At 44.8% G+C, this 21,335-nt stretch overlaps 1 protein-coding gene across 7 annotated transcripts in view; it reads right to left on the bottom strand.

Annotated features, from left to right (window-relative positions):
* Positions 1 to 21,335, bottom strand: part of LOC145346724 (ETS-related transcription factor Elf-2-like) — a 129,962-nt gene that overhangs the window by 4,324 nt on the left and 104,303 nt on the right. For 6 of the 7 annotated variants that reach the window (XM_080194381.1, XM_080194371.1, XM_080194418.1 and 3 more), the window contains 4 exons: positions 16,764 to 16,937; positions 14,483 to 14,569; positions 11,473 to 11,665; positions 6,239 to 6,610 (listed from right to left, as the gene is read on the bottom strand). In XM_080194381.1, the coding sequence (XP_080050507.1) occupies positions 6,239 to 6,610; positions 11,473 to 11,665; positions 14,483 to 14,569; positions 16,764 to 16,937 (826 nt within the window). The remainder of the gene's footprint in view (positions 1 to 6,238; positions 6,611 to 11,472; positions 11,666 to 14,482; positions 14,570 to 16,763; positions 16,938 to 21,335) is intronic. The other variant, XM_080194399.1, reaches the window with a different exon arrangement.

The raw sequence follows: 21,335 nt of genomic DNA, 5'->3' as shown, positions 1-21,335 counted from the left end.
GAGTTGGGATGTCTTGTTGAAGCTGTACAAGACATTAGTAAGGCCACACTTGGAATACCGTGTACAGTTCTGGTCACCGTTATCTTGAAGGTATCATTAAACTAGAAAGAGTGTAGAAAAGATTTACTAGGATGCTACCAGGACTTGATGGTTTGAGTTATAAGGAGATGCTGGATAGATTGGGACTTATTCCCTTGAACTTGATGGATTGAGTTACAAGGAGAGGCTGGATAGGCTGGGACCTTTTTCTCTGGAGCGAAGGAACTAAGGGGTGATCTTATAGAGGTCTATAAAATAATGAGGCACATAGATCAGCTAAATAGTCAACATATTTTCCCAAAGATAGGGGAGTCTAAAACTAGAGGGCATGGGTTTAAGGTGAGAGGGGAGAGAATCAAAAGGGTCCAGAGGAGCATTTTTTTCACACAGGTGGTGAGTGTCTGGGACAAGCTGCCAGAGGTAGTATAAGAGGCAGGTACAATTTTGTTTTTTAAAAAGCATTTAGACAGTTACATGGGTAAGATGGACCAAACACAGGCAATTAGGACTAGCTTAGGGGTAAAAACTGGGCGGCATGGACAAGTTGAGTCGAAGGGCCTGTTTCCATGCTGTAAACCTCTATGATTCTATGACTCGCTTCTCCCCTCTCTCTCTCTCTCTCCCCCCCACCCGCCATTTCCTTATCCAACATGACTTTCCAGGACTATGCCCAGGTACTGCTAGGACAATTTATCCAGTACAGCTGGAAAATCAGGCTCGCTCAGTTCTCTGTGCAGAGCTTGATTTACAATGCTCACTGCAGATTCCCAATGAAAGCAGGTCCACCATCCCACAAAGCAGTAAAGCACAAACACAACATGTGCTCACATTTTTAATCACCAGGTTATTCCTTTACCCCTCACACAAAATAGCCACTACAAAAAAAAGGACAAGGGGAAATGAATTACTGAAGTCCTGAAATTTTTTTAGAAGAATTAATTCATGGGACACGGGTGTCGTTGGCTGGCCAGCATTTATTGTCCATCCCTAGATGCCCTTGGAGTTGAGCGTCAACCACATTGCTGTGGCTCTGGAGTCGCATGAAGGCCAGACTAGGTAAGGACAGCAGATTTCCATCCCTAACGGACATTAGTGAACCAGATGGGTCTTTTTCCAACAATCGACAATGGTTTCAGAGTGATCAGTAGATTTTTAATTCCAGAGATTTTTATTGGATTCAAATTCTACTATCCGCAGTGGCGGGGTATTACAATATTGCGTGATAACCATGCTCACACTAGTAAGATCCAACCTAATAGCTTTCAAATCCTCCTTGTGACACTCTAGTATCTTCTTTCAACTTCGAGTCACCACAAAGCTGGCTTGACATCCTTCTCCATCTCTTCCTGACCATCACCCAGTCCACTGCATTAAAGTATTCCACCACTGCATCCTTCCATTTGGTCTTAGGCCCTCCCTTTCTCCTTCTTCCTGACAGTCCATCTCTATCACTCGCCTCAGCACACAGAATCATGCAGTGCAGAAATAGCCCTTTGGCCTATTGAGTCTGCACTGACAATGTCTACTACTAATCCCACTTTGCTGCACTCGTCCCCTATCCTCAAATATTATATATATTTTTTAAAGATTTTAAGTTTTCCGGCCTCCACGACGTTCCCAAGCAGTGCATTCCGGATTCCAACCACCCTCTGAGTGAAAAACACGTCCTGGCTTACTCCACAACAGATGACCCTACCATTTCAATCTCTTCTCAGCTACTTTCTTCAATATTCCCAAGATCTTCACTGCTGCTGTTAAGTACAGACCAGGCATTTTAGCAAACAGAAAAGTAAAGAGGTGCCACACTTGTGGGTTAAAGTTAAACACGATGCAGGTTTATTGAGATATTGCTTATTCCAGGTCCCAGATGGAAAACCCCACAAATCCCTCTGCTACAAGTCAAGTTATACCAACAGAGATGAAACCACTTTAAATATATCACAACTCCCCCAACCCCAATGTGCTTTTTCCAGATTTTGTCCTTTCTCTTTGCCTCATCCAGCGGAGCAACTACATCTCAGTTGTTGACTTAGTTTCTGCTCTTAAACAAAGCCAGTCTCACAACTATCCCTTCAGGCTTTTTCTTGGAGTTTCAGCAGTACTTTTCTATCACCGCAGCACCTCTTCCAACTACTCCAACCAGAGCTAATCCATTGCTTAATCTCCATCCCCATTCTTCCACAGACCCCCAGCTGTTTGAAGTCACTTCCTCCAGGCCTTCACCAGGAACTTTTTACACCCCAAAGCTCATATGTTGGGTCCACATTCAAGTCTGTATTTTGGGTCTTTGGTCGACTGATCTTTATACTCCTGAATTGCAGTCTTTTTCTCCAGTTCTCCACTTGTTCTCATCAGCCCTTCCCACGTAGCTCAATGTCACCTGCAATTACCATTGACCACGGCCCTTCCTGTCTTACCCACCCAGTTAGAACATCCGCGAGTAAGGGGATCAGCGCTGAAATTACAGCTTTTTCATAGCAATGAAAAATGGCACAGGTCAAATGCATCCCATCCGAGAAAACTCAGAACCAGAAACAAGTGGGGAGGTAATGGCCTAGTGGTATTATTGCTAGGCTATTAATCGGAAATTCAGCTAATGTTCTGGGAGACCTGAGTTCGAATCCCACCACAGCAGATGGTTGAATTTGAATTGAATAAAAAAAAAATCTGGAGTTAAGAATCTACTGATGACCATGAAATCATTGGCAATTGTCAAAAAAACCATCTGGTTCACTAATGTCCTTCAGGGAAGGAAATGTGCCATTCTTACCTGGTCTGACCTACACGTGACTCCAGAACTACAGCAATGTGATTGACTCGCAATTGCTCTCGGGTAACAAATGTTGGCCAGCCAGCAATGCCCAAATCCCATGGATTAATAAAAAAAGTGAAATATTTCTCCATGCTCATTACCAAACCTTACTTTTAATACTTTAACCCCTGTGCCCTCCCAAGCTATTGGAACTGCATTTATACTGGGACATTTACTAACAAAACATGTCACCTGACATATTTAAACTCACTGCCAATTACCTCTTGAAAATGACCTTGATTTAAACCAAATGACACTGCCTTTTCAGAACAATAGTTGAGAATTTAAATGTGCAAAATATATAGCTCCACATGTCAAAAATTTGGTCCAGAAAATACATTACAAACCTTGTGCGTGCTTTCCATTTTAATCAACCTGCTGCAGTCACATTCACATCATTATTCTCATCACACTTCTGCCTCCCTTCCCTTCCCCTCGATCTCTAACACCTCCGGCCTGTGGCTCAGTCTTAATCTCTCCCCCGAATGATGCCCTATTCGCAGCATCTGAGAATGGGGACTGCAATCATATACTGCTCATTTGGATGAGAGAGCCATGTACAATTGGTACGGTAGCGCAGTGGTTAACACTGCTGCCTCTCGGCTTCAGGGACCTGGGTTCAATTCCCAGCTTGGGTCACTGTCAGTGCTGAATCTGCACGTTCTCCCCGTGTCTGCGTGGGTTTCCGCTGGGTGCTCTGGTTTCCTCCCACAGTCTGAAAGATGCGCTGGTTAGGTGAACTGGCCATGCTAAATTGCCCCTCAGTGTATCCAAACAGGCACCAGAGTGTGGCGACTCAGGGACTTTCACAGTAACTTCATCATTTAATAAACTTTTGAAACCCCCTTCTAAATCGCAGGTCAAATATCAGGCAACAGGGCAGCACAGTGGTTAGCACTGCTGCCTCACAGCGCCAGGGGCCCAGGCTCAATTCTGGCCTCAGGTCATTGTCTGCGTGGAGTTTGTACATTCTCCCCGTGCCTGCGTGGGTTTCCTCCGGGTGCTCTGGTTTCCGCCCACAATCCAAAGATGTGCAGATTAGGTTGACTGCCCATGCTAAAATTGCCCCTTAGTGTCAGGGGATTAGCAGGGTCAATATGTGGGGTTACAGGGATAGGACCTGGATGAACTCGTGGTCGGTGCAGGCTCGATGGGCCAAATGGCTTCCTTCTGCACTGTAGGGATTCTATGAGCACCATACATCACGGTTAACTGCTCAATTCCAAAGAAAATAATCACTGTTCAATTCTCTTCTGTAATTCACTAGTTCTTGAGCTATGATGTTCCTCAGTCTCAAATATTTTGCCTGCACCTCTGGGGGATGAGAGAGGATAATAACACTAGATGGCAGTATCAGAGATAACTTTGACACAGGCAAATATCTCTTGCAAAGATGTCTGCTACTAAAAAAGCAAAACTATTTTGTCCAAAAGTGCAACTTTGGCAAGGGGCAGGAGGTGGCTGCATTATGTTTCTGCCACTAAATGAAAAGATTTTAGTTTCCTTTCGGTCCTGCAGTCTAGTTGGAGCAGAACTGTACAATAGCTCCACGGATATTAAATGGAATGCCAGTAATCAGAAAATCGGTCCTAACCTCAACAAGGATGGCAGGATTTTGAGGAACTTTAACCTGTAGCAACACCATGTATGAAAGGGGCAAGAAAATAATACTACTTAGGTAATATAAATCCACAAGCACCAACTGTTCTGGCCTATGGCTAAGCAGAGTTAAGAAATGTTCCAGTAAACTGATGGGATTGATTCTAACCACTGAGTGAAGTAGCAGCCCCAAGGAACTTCATTAAACTCCAGCAGCCAGTTGCCGAAGTTGGAGACCAGGAACCAATCTTGACTCAGTTTTTGATTTTTAGAATACCTACAGTGCAGAGAGAGGCCATTTGGCCCATCAAGTCTGTACTGACAACAGTCCCACCTAGGTCCTATCCCATAACCCCACATATTTACCCTGTTAATCCCTCTAACCTATGCATCCCAGGACATTGAAGGGCAATTTAGCACAGCCAATGCACCTAACCTGCACGTCTTTCAGACTGTGGGAGGAAACTGGAGCACTTAGAGGAAACCCACGCAGACAAGGGGAGAAAGTACAGACTCTGCACAGACAGTGACCCAAGCCAAGAATCAAACCTGGGTCCCTGGCACCGTGAGGCAGCAGTGCTAACCACTGTGCCACCATGCCACCCTAACCTACAATGTAATGGGCTAAATATTGTAAAGGCTGGATAGCTAGACAGCATGGACACTACGGGCTGAATGGCCTCCTGTGTTGTCAACTTTCAATGAGAGGGGAAAGGCCTCTTGGGAATTGGAGAGGGCAGGGTGGCCAGTAGTTTGAGAATCATGGGCAGCTTTTTGAGGGGATGTGATAACCATACTTTCAGAAAGAGTAGCTGATGAGGAGGAAGCATATCTAATCTCAGTTAGCAGGGAGGTTTGGTGGAAAGCAGGTTGACGGAGTTGCAAGGTGAGCTTGATGAGAGGGCAATGGAGACAAGAGAGAAACCAGAGAGAGCTCCAAGTTCAGGGTGAGGGTGGTTGGTTGTGTGTGAGCCGGTGGCAAAGGGAGTCAAAACAAATCGTTCCAAAATCCATGACAATGATGTCCATGTGGTTAATGAACGTGTTAAAGGCCAGGATGGTCAGGGCAGCAGAGTGAGGTTTGAGGAGATTGGTGGTATTGGATACAGGAGCCAGGCTTAGTTCTCTGAGATGATCTTCCCAGTGTCAGGGACCCGGCTTGGGTCACTGTCTGCCACATTCTCCCCATGTATGCGTGGGTTTCCTCCGAGTGCTCCAGTTTCCACCCACAGTCCAAAAGATGTGCCGGTTAGGTCATGCTAAATTCACCCTCAATGTACCCGAACAGACGCCAGAGTGTGATGACTAGGGGATTTTCACAGTAACTTCATTGCAGTCTTAATGTAAGCCTACTTGTGATAATAATAAATAAAATAAACTGAACTGCAGTGAGTGCGATTCTGGCAACAGATAGTGAGGTCCCAGTCAGATCTGGTGGCTGACAGCTAAACCAGTGGATAAATACCAACTGGACTGTTGTGTCATTGTACTGTCAATGCTCAAAGGCTACAAGGGCAGAGTGGCTACAGGACATAGCACGAGGAACTGAAATACGAGTCAGAGAGATTATAGGAAGCAGGGGTTAAGGGAGGGAAGACTGGTGATTAATTCAGCAACAATTCAACAAGGTTCATCTCATATTTCTGTTTGGTGGGATTAATTAAAAGGGAGGGGATCTTTTTAAATAAGAGTGAAAAGATACCCCATCAACAGCCCAGTCTCCGGGTTGGCACCTACAAAAGTTTGCAGTACTCGCACAGACAACAATCGTAACATTTTTCCACTCACCTTGGAACCGTTGTGGTTACCACTGGCATGGATGTTGTAGGCACCTGAGGGAGGACTCCACCCTGGCCAGCCGATGAGACCTTTGCTGTCGCAGCCCTGCCAATCTTCACCACACTCTGTGCTGTGTTCCGTGAGTTGCGTGGAGGTATCATAATTTTCGGCGTAATGGAAGAGGCGATGTTTTGCGCAGACGGAGACGTTATCCCAGACAAGCTGCCAACTGCGTCTGTCCGTATTGTAGACGGATACGATCCCCCAATAGAATCCGTTTTGTCTTCGTCAATAATGACTAGGTTTTTGGGCATCTCTTTGAATTGGTAGACCAAGCGCTGCCCCTCTACCTTGGCCAGGATCCCTCTTTGGTAATAATACCTTAAAGAAAGAAAAAACAAGGTTCTGCGTTTAGACAGCACCTGTCAACACCTCAGAATATCCTGAAGTGCTTTACAGCGAATGAAGTACTTCTGAAGCGTAGTCACTTTAGTAATGTAGGAAACGCGATGGCCAATTTAGCCACAGCAAACAACAACATAACGAGGTCTATACAGAACCTGTTTTGGTGATCTCAGTGGAGGGATAAATGCAGGCCAGGACACTGGAGGAAAACCTCCCCCCCAACTCTTCCCAGCAAAATCAAAACTCGACACTAAATCTTGAAAAGAGACACAAACATATTCTCCTGCTTTTGCCAAAGCTCCAGTTACAAAGGCATGAATGACATTTATCAATCTGCACACTGGCTGCTCCAATATTCTGCCAGAAATATCTGGATGATATCTGGAATCCAGCATATTATCACTGGGTATTTTTCAGAGCTTGAAGTGGATGCAGTAAAGCAAATTCACACATTCTTATGCTTCATTTGTGATTCCAATGGCCAACGCCAATACGCGAGACCCGTGGGAGAAAAATGAGATTCGATACCAGGAGATTGACTTGAACCACGTACTGTTAAGTCGCTTTCAAACCCTGGGTCATTGTTCAGTACCTACTAATTTCCAACCACTTGCTTTATAATCACAGGCAACAGAGGAGCGGTGTGTGTTACTGGCCTGTGAGGCACCCCCCGACTAGGACTGCAAACTCAAAACTACCTGTACAAATTACTGATTCTCACACTGCACCCCGCCTCGTAACAATGACTTCAGGAAGATGCTCTTTAGCCCACCAAGCTTTCCACTGCTTGGGAGTACACACCCTATGCATTAAGGATCTACAATCATGAGATAAATAGGGGTTTACTAGTGAGAAAAATAATGCATCAACTTAAACAGGTTTGAACTTGCAGCAGCACAAACGGCAATTGACAAAAAGTCAGAAACCAGAATTTTGCAGAGAAAGCACATAGTCCTGGAAATACAATATGTAACTTCTGTCCTTGCAGAAAGATGTTCCACCAGTGGCACAGACATTTCACTGTTAAAACTCAACTTTACAGCTGCACACACGTCAGAGATAAAAAAGCACTAATTTATGAATTTATAGTGTCTGGCAGAACCGCAGAACAACCCAATGCACCTTCCAACCTACTAAATGTTGGAATGTTGAAATGGAAACACAACGGCGCACAATAACGGCAATGGGTTTATAACTTGTTTTCCTGGGTTCACCAGGAGTATTCATGGAACCATAGAATCCTACAGTGCAGAAGGAGGCCATTCGGCCCATCGAGTCCGCACCAACCACAATCCCACCCAGTACCCTTTCCCATAACCCCATGCAGTTACCCTACGTAGTCTCCCTGACACTAAGGGGCAATTTAGCATGGCCAATCCATCTAACCTGCACATCTTTGGACTGTGGGACGAAGCAAGAGCATCCGGAGCAAACCCACGCAGACACAAGGGAAATGTGCAAACTCCCCACAGACAGTGACCCAAACCAGGGATTAAAGCCAGGTCCCTGGCGCTGTGAGGCAGCAGTGCTAACCACTGTGCTGCCCCAATATTGCCTGCGCTTTTCTTCAAATAGTGTCGTGGGAACCCAGATGCCAAATTGAAGGTGGGCCTTCAATTCAGCGTCCCAACCAAAGGATGGTACCTCTGACACTGCAGTGCCCCCTCAAAGCTGCAAAGAAGCTCTGGACTAGATTAAGCAGATGAAGTCCTTGGATTGAGAGTTAAACGCACGACTTTCAGACTGAGAGGTGGGGATGTCACAACTGAGCCAAGGTTGGCCCACTGATTAGTTCATGAAGCAGCAGCAAAAGAAAGAAAAAGCCTCAAATGAAAGAACAAAAAAATGAAGTTCAAAGATTTATTTTAAAGTAGAAATTTGCATTGTTCATCTACAAAAATGCCTTTTGGTTTTCCAGTTAGAAGTGCATCCCACAAACCAGTCAATCATCATAAAATGGCTTCTGATTTCTGACAGACCTGGAGACACAAGCCAAATGCTTCTCCTGATTACAGGGATTGCACAACTTTTATCACAGTGCTGGAATTGCAGAGGCTTTCTCGGAGACTCAGCGGACTGTCCATTGTGGTGCCGAGCCGGAGTATGTAGATCAAACTAGGTGGCAATTTATTTGGCCTCAGCTACACGGTGTCCCTGCTTGACCATGCATATACCAACACTGACCAAGAACAGGGACTGGGGATGGTGATGGTGGTTCTAGTCTCTGGCCACTGTCTTTAGGTTAAACCAAACAGTTCACGACTTTACAATGCTATCTGAGCCAGCACCAAGTTTCCAATCCCTACATCCTCTCCACCCGAAAGGCTGCCGACTGCCACCTCTTATCTAACCATCAAGCCTTATCTAACCCTTCTGAAGCCTTCATCTACACATCTATTACCGCCAAACTTGACTATCTCAATGTTTTCCTATCCTGACTTGTTCACCCCCTGTGCTCTTTGACCTACAGTACATCTGGCAAATCATATCATTTAGAATTCTAATGCTTTTGTTCAAATCCTTCACAATCCTGACCCTCTTCACTTCCAACACGACCTCTAACTTTCTCTAACCCTACAACCCTCCGAGAACTTGGGTTCCTTCTCCAATTTTAGCTTCTTGTGCGTCTCAAGATTCCTTCAGCTCCATAGTGGAAGGGATACCTTCTGCTCTCTGGGACACAAGCCCTGGAACTCTCTTTCTAAACAATGAAAAGAGGACTTTCAGTGCAGGACACAGAGCTGCGAAGAAATCTATACATTAATACTCATTACACCAGCTTGTGATCATTCTTAATATTCTAATTTTCAAAGTTGCACAACCTGACAGGAAGTTACTGATCAATTCTAATGAAGGAAATCAGAATTCCCTTCTGAGTGTTACACTTTCGTCATTTTTCAGGCTGCCCACATCAGTCACAAGAAAAAAATACAGGCGTTAAACTGGAGACCTGTTCCCATCCCAGGTCACTGTCTGTGCACTGAGATGGCCAACCATGATTCATCCTCCAACCATCTCTACGCTTTAATGAACAGGCTACAGGGTGGCACTGTGGTTAGCACAGTGTGCAAGGGACCCAGATTCAGTTCTGTCCTCTGGTGATTTGACTGCGTGGAGTTTGCACTTTCTCCCACTTACGTCTGCATGGGTTTCCTTCGGGTGCTCCGATTTCCTCCCACAGTCCAAAGATATGCAGAGTAGGTTGACTGGACGTGCTATATTTGTCCCTTAGTGTCAAGGGGATTAGCCAGGTAAATATGAGGCGTTCCATGGATAGGACCTGGGTGGGATTGTCAGTGCAGGCTTGATGGGCCAAATAACCTCCATGTGCACTGTAGAGATTATATTACATGATTCTATGAACCACTATAAACTGTGATAGCATCCTACACTTCTTTTCAATTAAATAACTTTATATTCTTACCCAAATGCAGTTAATGGAGCACAAGATAGCTCATGGAAGAGATGGCAATGCCCAATTTGTTCTCAATGTCAAGTTATGAGTTAGAAGTAACTTGATATCCCAATACAGAAAGAATATAGCACAGGAACAGGCCCTTCGGCCCACCAAACTTCTGAGAATACATGATTTCTATTCCTCTATTCGTCCCCCATATAACAAGCCAGGAACTCCAAGTCAGCCAAGAGCGAAAAGCCTTTGCACGTAACATACAGATATGAAGAATGAATTCAACGTGGCAGTATGAGCAGTTGACTTTCCATATGTTGCAAAATGTACTTGGAGAGGCACATGCATTTGACACAACATCCTTAAAGTTCACATATAATTTTTCCGATACCCTTAGCTGTGGTGGTAAAATGACAACAAATCACGTAGTGAAACCTCTCACCAAACTATTAGTTAATCCAACTGTGCAACACTGGGGATACTTCTTTCCTTTAACTGCTCGAGTGTTAAACAGTCACAAGTGCAAATAATCGGCACATTCGTGTAGAGGAGTCAATCATGTAATTTTGCAAATGCATTATGTACAAGAACAAAGAACAACACAGCACGGGAAACAGGCCCAATGAGCTCGCGCTGCCATCTTAACAATGTGTTTTTCCTCCTCCACCCTTGACCCATGTCTATGCTTATGGTACCCCCATTGGAAGCCAGATTAAGGGGAGAATAATTTAGGGACAATTTGTTACACCAATCAGCCTAAGAGCACATCTTTGCGGTGTGGGAGGAAACCCACACAACAACAGGGAGAATGCGCAAGCATGTACTTGTAGATACTCCTTCCCCAACCAGCAGCAAACAGCTAATAGGGTTTATTATTTATCATTACTGTCATGAGTACGTTGTGGATGAGCCCTGCCACAAAGTTACTGTGAAAGTTTCCCCAGTCGCCACACTCCGGCACCTGTTCGGGTACACCGAGTGAGAATTCAGCGTGGCCAATGCCCCTAACCAGCATACCTTTTGGACTGTGGGAGGAAACCGGAGGCCGGAGGAAACCCACACAGACACCGGGAGAATGTGCAGACTCTGCATAGACAGTAACCCAAGCCAGGAATCAAACCGGGGGTGGGGCCCCTGGCACTGCGAGGCAGCAGTGCTAACCACTGTGCCTCCCGTGACAGACACCACAAGGAATTGTACAAAGGAGAGGGAGTACTTCACTCACAACCTCAACACGACTTTGTACTCAACCAACAAAGCTTCACCTCAAAGAGAACGCACTTTAGAACTGCTCGGAAAAGCAATCGGCAAAATTAAACCTATTACACTTTTACAATCTTATCTGGAAAAACAGTAATTCAACAAGGTTGCAAGTTAAATGACGGCTAAGAAGTTGCAGATTTATTGATTGTTTGACAGCGACCGTTACCTTAGTGCCCTACCCATCGTCTCATAGTTCATGTCTGGCTTGTTTTTGTGCTTGCCCCAGAGCTTGGACACTGCCTTCGAGTCAACCAGCTTGAAGATGCCCTTCTCCCGCTGCGTCCACTTGATGTATCGAGGGCAGGTGTTTTTGTTTTGTAGCAAGTCCAGGAGAAATTCCCAGAGGTACGTAGTGTTCCCTGGCAAAGCAAAACACAGCATGAGGGTAAAGTTTGACAGTCAATTGCAATCCCTTCAGTGGTAATAAAACACATCACCTCCGTCAACGTTTCTCACAGGTAGTGCCCCACACTGTTTCTGCAAAGCACATGACCAAAACAGTGCGATGCAAGCTTCAGCGCCCTCTTTTCCTCTCCCCCACTAGCAAGGGAAAGGAAGCGACCGGGGGCTGCTATCACTTAGCTGCTTGGCACAAGTGCAAGTGGAGGAAGCATTCAGAGCTCACTATCTGGACTCACCTGGCTACAGGAGATACCCAAGAAAGCGGGACTTGAGTAGAGGGACCAAAAAATAAGTTGAGCATAGGGCTCTCGGTGCGAGTGAAGATTGAGTAAAAACAAGAAAGTCTAAGTACTCTCTCCTAAGTGTTATATTTTGTTTAAATAGTGACAAAAGAGAAAAGCTACCTTGCAGCCTCTCCTTGACTGTTTTAAAGTCACCATTAACATGGAGGGTGAGGACAACGTAAATCCTTGAACTTTTAAGACTCGTGTAACATTAAGTGTTGGACAATTGACCCAAGCCCCAAAACTTTTCTCCTCGCCTGAAGATGTCTCCTCTATGTTAGCTAGTGGTTACACAATAATATCACGCCCGGATAGCTATGGTTCGAGTTTCTGTCTTTCTTCTTGTGAACTTGGGAAGATGACGGAGGTAGGAATTGGGTCATGGAAGACTTTAGCCATCACCTTCAGCCACAGCTGCTCTATCCATTAGGTGGTCAAGGAATTTTCAAGTAGTAGAGATGACTATTCAGCCCATTGTATCTGTGCTAGCCGGTTGAGTTATTTGGTTCATCCTGTTTACATCACTTTAATGTTTTTCTTTTATTTTTAAGCATTTAATCCATACTTTTAAAATGGATTGTTAGGGCGGCACGGTGGCACACTAGTTAGCATTACTACCTCACAGCGCCAGGGACTCGGGTTCAATGCCAGCCTCGGTTACTGTCTGTATGGAGATTGCACATTCTCCCCATGTCTGTGTGGGTTTCCTCCAGGTGCTCCAGTTTCTTCCCACAGTCCAACAATGTGCAGATTAGGTTGACTGGTCATGCTATATTGACCCTGGTGTCAGGGGGATTAGCAGGGTAAATGCGAGGGGTTTTGGGAGAGGGCCTGGCTGGGACTGTGGTCAGTACAGACTCAGTGGGCTGAATGGCCACCTTCTGTACTGTAGTGAACTCTATGAATATGTGCCAGAAACTCCTTCCCTCACTTTTCTGCCCTACAACTCACCAACTAGTGGGAACGGATCTTCTATAATTTTGATTATTATCAGATCTTTTTAACCTCTCTGTTCCCATGCTCACAGCCTTACTATATTGTTTCTACTCCTCTTTCACCTTCCCACTCTGGAAGGACCAGGGGCACCAAAGCCTGATGAAACTATTTTTTATTCATTCATGGGATGTGGGCATCAGTGACGAGGTCAATCATTCCCAACTGCCCTCAACAAAGTGGTGGTGAGCCACCTTCTTGAGCCACTGCAGGCCATATGGTGTAGGTACATCCACAGTGCTGTTGGGGGGGGGGCGGTTCCAGGGTTCTGACCCAGCAATATTTCACCCAAACTACCATGTTTTCCTTTCCTCCCTGCCAGAAACATCAGGATTTGATTCAATTGAGTAAAGGAGATTATTCTCTTCTTATGCACACGGCCTCCCCAGCACCCATCCCACTCCCAAAGAGTCAAACAAACTGGACTATATTTCCTAATGAGGACTGAGATAGCTGATATCTCCTGATAGGGTGGCACGGTGGCATTGGGTCACACAAGTACCTCACAGCCAATTTTACTGCAGGGGGTTTTAGCAAACCTGATGTATGATTTTCCCCGCATGTTCTTCCTTATACACTGCCTTGACAAATCAGCAGCTGGAATGTGGTTACAGTCGCACATTCTGCTTTCAGACAGTAAGGATTGTTCTCCTTTATGAGTTACGAATTCTTCATCTTCCTCTCCCTAAGACAGATTGCTTACTGAAGAAGTTTTTTTTTTGGTGTTGGGGCAGGGTGTGGTTGTACCTGAGCATCTCCAAGCACAAGACCTTTCTCTGTCAGACAGTCTGAACAGTGAGTGCCACAAACCATCTGGCTGCAGAGAAATCCAATGCCCACAAATACCTGTGACCAGTAAGGGGGTTGGTAAACCACTAACATGTAGGCCCTTCTCCCCATCCCAATATCTGGGCCAATCGAGTCCATTCACCCGCTTCGAATACCTGCGCAGCCGGGCGGAACAAGCTCAGCTCAGATACAGACTGAAATTGCCTGGCTCACTGTCACTGGCTAAACGCCCTCGGCAATCAGCTATGTACACTTACTCCCTTGTCTTTCTCTGCAATGGCAAAACCTTCAGGAAATTAAAATGAAAACCAGTACAAGCGCGAAAGGGTTAAACACAAACACCTCGGTGCGCGTAACAGGAAAACACCACCCACAAGTATCCATCCACAAATTGTGGGCAGTACACCCATCATTTCCCCACAATGGGGCTGTCACTTGGCAAGGCTCCCAAAAATGATCCCTCTGATCTCAATGGTGGGCCGCCAGCGATGGGAGTGAGCAGTGGCCCATTGGTGTGGCAATGGATGATACAGCTGCTTTGCCTCCAAAGATAATATCTGGATTGAATGTTACGAGATGAACTTTTGACCAGGTTCATCCCACCAACGTACTAATCGTCTGGAAAGTGCAATATCCTTCCAATCCACACCCTCTTCCCTCCCATGGCTTTGTTAGTGTGGGAATTAGCCTTTTGGCCGCTACACTTACCCTTCCCTTCTCTAGCCTTCTTTTTCACAGATAGTTCCGACGGACTATTAGGCAACCCAGACTGCTGGTTCTTTGGTTTTCGACCAGCTGTAAGACACATTGGAATGCTCATTTACTACAAATCTTACTAAAGTAGTGAAAAGGGCAACTCAAGCCCCAGTTCAATTAAATAGTTGAACTGCTTCAGGAAAGTGGGAGATAAAAGAAATATCCGGTAGAATTTTTATCACTGTTGACTTTGAATTGACGTTCACTTAATTGACTATTTATCAATAAAGTGGAAAATACTTTTCTCATCTCTACTGGTTGCTGAATTCAGCCTGAATGGCTTAAATCCTCACTGAAACCTGACTGAAATCATTGGTCTTGAATTTAAAAAACGTATTTCCCAACTTCTAGGCTGTTTTTTTGTTTTTTGCCCTTCCTTCACCCAACCCTTGCTAGCCCTTTCCCCCTGAAAAAAACGGGCTCTTGTTCGGGCACAAGTGTGTGGGTGAAAACAGTCACAGAATCCCTACTGAGCAGAAGGAGGCCATTCAGTCCATTCAGCCTGCACCAACCACAATCCCACCCAGGTACTATCCCCACGTATTTACCCTGCTAATCCCCTGACATTAAGGGCAGAACTTTCCTGTCATGCCCGCCATGGGAACCATTACGGGCAGGTCATGGACCATGCAAAGATCCACTGATCTCGGGTGGGATTTTATGGTCTTGGGGTGAGGGTGGCCAGAAAAATCTCGCCCTAAGGGGCAATTTAACATGGCCAATTAACCCAACTGACACATCTTTGGACTGTGGGAGGAAACTGGAACACCCGGAGGAAACCCACACAGACACGGGGAGAATGTGCAAACTCACACAGACAGTGATCCAGGGTCCCTGGCGCTGTGAGGCAGTAGTGCTAACCATTATGCCACCAAGTCCTCCAGTAAGTAGCCCCAATAGGATGGTGTCCATGCCAAACAGTGTTCACAGGCAATATGAAATTTTTGGTGGAGGGGGGTGTAGTCGGAGCATTGCAGCATAGTATAGTATCACCTGACATACACTGGGGAGGCAATGGCTTAGTGGTATCATTGCTAGACTATTAATCCAGAAACTGAATGTTTTGGAGACCTGGGTTTGAATCCCACGGTAGCTGGTGGAATATGAATTCAATAAAAAGTATCTGGAATTAAGAATCTAATGATGACCAAGAAACCATTGTTGACTGTTGGAAAAACCCAATTGGTTCTCTAATATCCTTTGGGAAGGAAATCTGCCATCCTTACCTGGTCTGGCCTACATTTGACACCAGAGCCACAGCAATGTGGCTGACTCTCAACTGCCCTCTGAATAAGGGCAACTAGGAGTGGGCAATAAATGCAGGCCAGCCAACGACGCCCATGGCCCATAAATACTTTCTAACTGGACACTCACTGGGCGATTTCAAATCCCCTTCTCCTTCCAAAAGGTAACCCTTACCCTGGCTGTGAGCAGCACAGATTGGGCATTACCCCAGGGATTATCCAATCCGTTTGGCTCAGTACTAGAGAAGGCAAGTACCTTTACTCACTGGGAGAGTGAGAGAACATTATCAGAAGGGCGAGAGCATTGGTCAGGTGGTCAATATGCAATAAAGCTAAATGACTTCATCACAACCTGGAGAAACACGTCAGCAAAAAAAAACCTAATTGGATAGCTACAGCAGTCATTGCTATGGCTGACAATGAAACAGTACTTCGTGGCATTAAGTTTTCAAAGTACTCCTTCTCAAGGGAATCTTCTTGTTAAATTTTGGCATCCAAAATTAAGGGAGTCAAAATTGGTAATGTCAATATTTTTCCCATTTTCACATATGGTCTCATATATTGCCCTACTGCAGCATGGTCAGATGCAGGGTAAGGCTGCTCAACGCGAACAGTAACTTAACTGCACCTTCATCTGAGCATCGCGAATACGTCAACAGACATTTCCATTCTCTGCAACAGCCAGCAGCATCGAGAGAAATTGCTAATTCAGTGTCAAAAGATGCCAGTTAAAGGCGATAACTCATGCTGCGATTTGCAGCTCAGTGTGAACTCCGTTGCAAATATTCCAAGTAATTTTGGTTAGGAATCTTACTGATAAACAGTGGCTTTTATCACATCAAATATTCCCATTCAAAGGGGAAGAACTAATCACCTTATTTAAGTGTCCCCAAGAAGCAGAAGATGACACCCCCTAATTAAAGATACAGTCCCGGTAATTCTCTGGAAAATTCGGAACATGCAAAACAGGGGAGTAAATATTTTCATACCTTTCTTCTTTTTGGTTGGCTCGGGGGTTTCCAGTATCGGTAACACAGGAGACGTGTCCATTGGCTCAGGTTCCTCTGTCGACACTTCCACTACAGTCTCCGTAATCACATCAGGCCTCATGGCAGCGTGGACAAACTCTGGAGTCGACACACAGGGCGGCACAAATACCTGGACTACGTAGGAAAAAAAAGCAAAAAAAAAACAATCAAACCTTACAGAATAATGATTTTGCCATTTATATCTAACTGGTGGTGCTCATCAAACTAAAGTAAAAGGCTTTGATAGTCGCCTTGAAGACACGACACATTTCATACACATTATTCAAGAACACCACAAGTACATAGAATGTAGAGCAGAATCAGGTTGTTCAGCCCATCAAGTTTGCTCCACCATTCCATCATGGCTGAAATGTTTCTCAACCCATTCTCCCACCTTTTTCCTGTAACCTTTGATCCCCTTACCAATCAAAATCCTATCCATCTGTATTTTAAATACACTCAATGACTTGGCCTCCACAGCCTTCTGAGGCAATGAATTCCATAGATTCACCACCCTCTGGCTGAAGAAATTCCTCCTCATCTTGGTTCTAAAGGGTTGTCCCTTTACTCTGAGGCTGTGCCGTCAAATCCTGTCTCTCCTACTAATGGAGGCATCTTCTCCAAGTCCATTCGATCCAAGCCTTCCACTATTCTGTAAATTTCAAAGAGATCCCTCCTCATCTAAACTTCAATTGAGTACAGACCCAGAATCCTCAAACGCTCCTCCTATGTCAAGGACTTCACTGTCAGGATCATTCTCCTGTCTAGGATACATTCTGACAAAGGTAAACCTTTGATGGTTGACACTTTGGTCCCACTACAACCCCAAATGCTTGACTAAGCAATCACAAACTTCCCCAAAGGAGCAAAGCATTAGATGTACAAGGTCTCTGGTTACTCTGCTCACCAAGAGACAATACTGTACCCCCAAGCTTCACAAGTTCCAAAGAGGCATAATTTTGCACGTTCTCCCTGTGTCTGTGTGGGTTTCCTCAGGGTGCTCCAGTTTCCTCCCACACCCCAAAGAAGTGCGGATTTGGTGGATTGGCCATGCAAAATTGCCCCTTAGTGTCCAAAGATGTGTAGATTAAATGATCAGCCACGGTAAATGAATGGGGTTCAGATGATAGGACAGCGGAGAGGGCCTGGGTAAGATACTCTGTCAAAGAGCGGGTGCATACTCAATGGGCCAAATGGCCTCCTTCTGCACTGTATGGATTTTACGATGACTTAGTAGGTTGCCACCAGTTGCTAACACTTCAGAAGGTTTATGGATTCAGATTGCTCATTGAACATGAGCGTGTACCAGAGACTAAGGGAGTGCTGCAATGTCAGTGGCTTTCACTTTTCAGAGAATTGAATTCCAATTTCCATTAATTCTGATGATCTCAAAAGAGCTTATGACATTACTCAAAAGGAACAGACATCTCCCAGTCTTCCAAGCAACGTTGCCTTACTCAGCTACAAAACATGAAGCGGCCACTTGTCTTTTAGATTTTTCCAAGATTTTCCCATGTGCCACATTCACCTATGCAACACTATTGGACATGAAGTATTTTGGCAGGTCCTGAGAGAGGTACTAAAAGTGCATAGCAAATACAATTTGTTTCTTTAGACAGAGAGAGGTTCAAGCTTCATAGAGTCATAGAGGTTTATAGCATAGAAACAAGACCTTCGGCATAACTTGCTCACGCCGCCCCTTTGTTTTTAACCACTAAGCTAGTCCCAATTGCCCGCATTTGGCCCACATCCCTCTATACCCATCTTAACCATGCAACTGTCTAAATGCTTTTTAAAAGACAAAAGACATGAAATATAATTGCAAACTGACATCATAAGTCTCAAAAATAACTCTAACCAGATAGAATATACCAGGGACAGGATCAGGTCGCAATTGAAACTAAAAATGTGAAATGATTTGGGTGGGGGGGTGCGTGTGCGTGTGTGTGTTTGGGGGGGGGGGGGGGGTGAACTGACCCGTGCGGCCTTTGGTGAAGGTCAACCAAATGCCTGCCTCGCCTCCAATATCCTCCAACGTCTTTGCTTGGTTCCATTTCTAACCAAATTCAATCTGAATGTGCCCATTGCAGTTCCAGCAACAGCTTCCCATCCTTCTCCTGCACCTTCACTTCCAAAGGTTCCATCTTTAGTTTCATTCACCATCTTTTCCAAGGAAGGAATATGCAAGCTCAAGTCTCACTTGTCACGAGTTGTATTTTTCAATGTTAAATCAAAGACTTACTTGCACCCTTCGGATGTGTGTGAACGATGCTGGTGGAGGAATGAGGGAGGGGGAGGAGGGAAGAGGAGGGGTGGGAGAAGAGGGAAAGTGGGAGGTTTTTTTTAAACAGGGCAGTGCTTTCTGTGAGCAACATCATAGGCAGAAATAATCAGAATCCATCATTCAGTAAATGGTACAACACCAATATCTGTAACAAGTTTCTGACTCGCAGGAATACCACAGGGGATCCCTTAATCCCCTAACATTATTCACTCATTAACCATTGAACACTGATACAGTGTCCCCTTTGACATCCTGTACTCATGAAGCACTGTTTGATATAAATGTCACCAAAAGATCCTGGCTACAGTTCTGAAACATCAAATCATGACAGTGATAATTTCATGGCTAACACAACCTGTGGTTTGATCGCGACAGATGCAGGTAATACATCATTCTGCTGCCACGGTTAAACTGTGTTTAAGATGACCATCCCCCTTAATTCCACGGTGCAATTGTTCCAAGCTAACAGGAATCAAATTCTTTTTTGGCAAAAGGGCTTTGAAAATGTTCATAGGTTTCCAATTGCACATCAGAGACCCCAGTATTTCCAAATTGTGGTTGTAAATCAGGGAGGTTTGCCTGAAGGGTGGTGAACAGTTATTATTAAACATTTAAAACTATATTAGAAACCATGTGTGTATAAAAAAAATGATGTTTTTCCATCATATTCGTCCATCTCAACTTGAATACAGCCGTAAGATCTGTGATATACACAACTGTTGCAAACTTAACTTTCAAATGTAAAGCATAATCTTGCTCCCACCAGATGTTCTTTCCCCATTCTCCGCACTTAAAGAAAGTATCTATTACCCTAAGCCTGCTACAGAGCCAGGCACGTATACCTACATACATGTATAGCCATGCTAAATGCTCCCTCTGTGTACCTGAATAGACACCAGGGTGTAGCGACCAGGGGATTTTCACAGTAACTTCACTGCAGTGTTAATATAAACCTACCTGTGACACTAATGACTTTTACTTTATAACAACAACCGATCATTTATGAAGGGTCGAAACTCATGCAATAATGTTAGAGATCGCTGAATATTATCCAAATCTTCCAAAAGCGTGTTTTAGATGGGTTAGCGATCTCTTTGGATGCTGAAAAGGCTTTCAATAGAGTGGAATGGAAATATTTGTTCTGTACGTTGCATAAACTTGGATTGGGAGGGGACTTTGTGAAGTGGATTCAGAAACCCTACGGCAGCAGTCCTTATAAATGGTTATAGATCTGAGAACTTTGGCCTTCAGAGAGGGGCGAGGCAGGGAAGTCCCTTGTCTACACTTTCTTTTGCACTAGTTATTGAACATTTGGCAGAGACCATTTGACACGATCTTCAGATTGTCTAGTGGAGGTAAACAGCATAAAATTTTGGGCGGATGATGTGTTGCTGTTCGTTTCCGGGCTTGAATGTCCCTGATCCTGCTATTATTGAGGTGAAAGCTAGATTTTCTTTCAGGCTATAAGATAAGCATCATGGAATCGGAGGCTCTGCACCTGGCAAGTTAAGGGGTAGGCCACGCCACCTCCCCCGCCTCTCTCTCTTCACCCCACCCCCCCACAACTTTTCCCTTTGAGGTTTCCTTATCTGGGCAATCACAGTTTCTCTGGTTTTTGGCAGTTATATAAGGCAAATCGTCCTCCGTTATCAGCCTCTGTTAAGTGGGACGTACTTCATTGGTCATCTATCAATCTCCTGGTGGGGCAGAATTGCCTCGATAAGGTGTGTGTGTTTTCTGGGCTACTTCACCCCCTGCAAATACTCCCTACCCTGTTGTCTGCAAAGGTCCTGAAAGAAAATTATGGGTGGCTCAGTTTTTTTGTTTGAAAGAAGAAGCCTCATTTAAAATTAGCCAAGCTGCAGTTGCCTGAGTCTAGGGGCAACAAGTATTAGGATGTATCAGTTAGCTTCCCACTTCCTGAACCTGGATTCCAGTGCAGCGAAGCAGCAGTGTTAACCATCGTGTCCCCCCCCCAATTCATGTTTATAATGGATGAGACCCTTTGTTATAAATTTCACTGGGAAAAGTTTCCACATTTCTCATACCCACCCTCAAGGAGTAATATAACAATTCCCAAACATGCTGGCTTACAATATCCTTTTCCCTCACTTTCCTTCCCTTTCTGCATCTAATTTGGCTCTAATTTCACCCAGTTTCCTTCTCCATCGTGCACTTGGCTTCTTCGAGCGTCTTTTAAATGTTACTGGTTAATGAGACAGATCTTTGGACGTGACAATCAGGGTCAC

This window comes from Carcharhinus amblyrhynchos, chromosome 1 (genome assembly GCF_965287045.1).
Source record: "Carcharhinus amblyrhynchos chromosome 1, sCarAmb.v2.hapA, whole genome shotgun sequence".
Lineage (NCBI taxonomy): Eukaryota > Metazoa > Chordata > Chondrichthyes > Carcharhiniformes > Carcharhinidae > Carcharhinus > Carcharhinus amblyrhynchos.
This window is presented reverse-complemented; position numbering and strand designations above follow the sequence as displayed.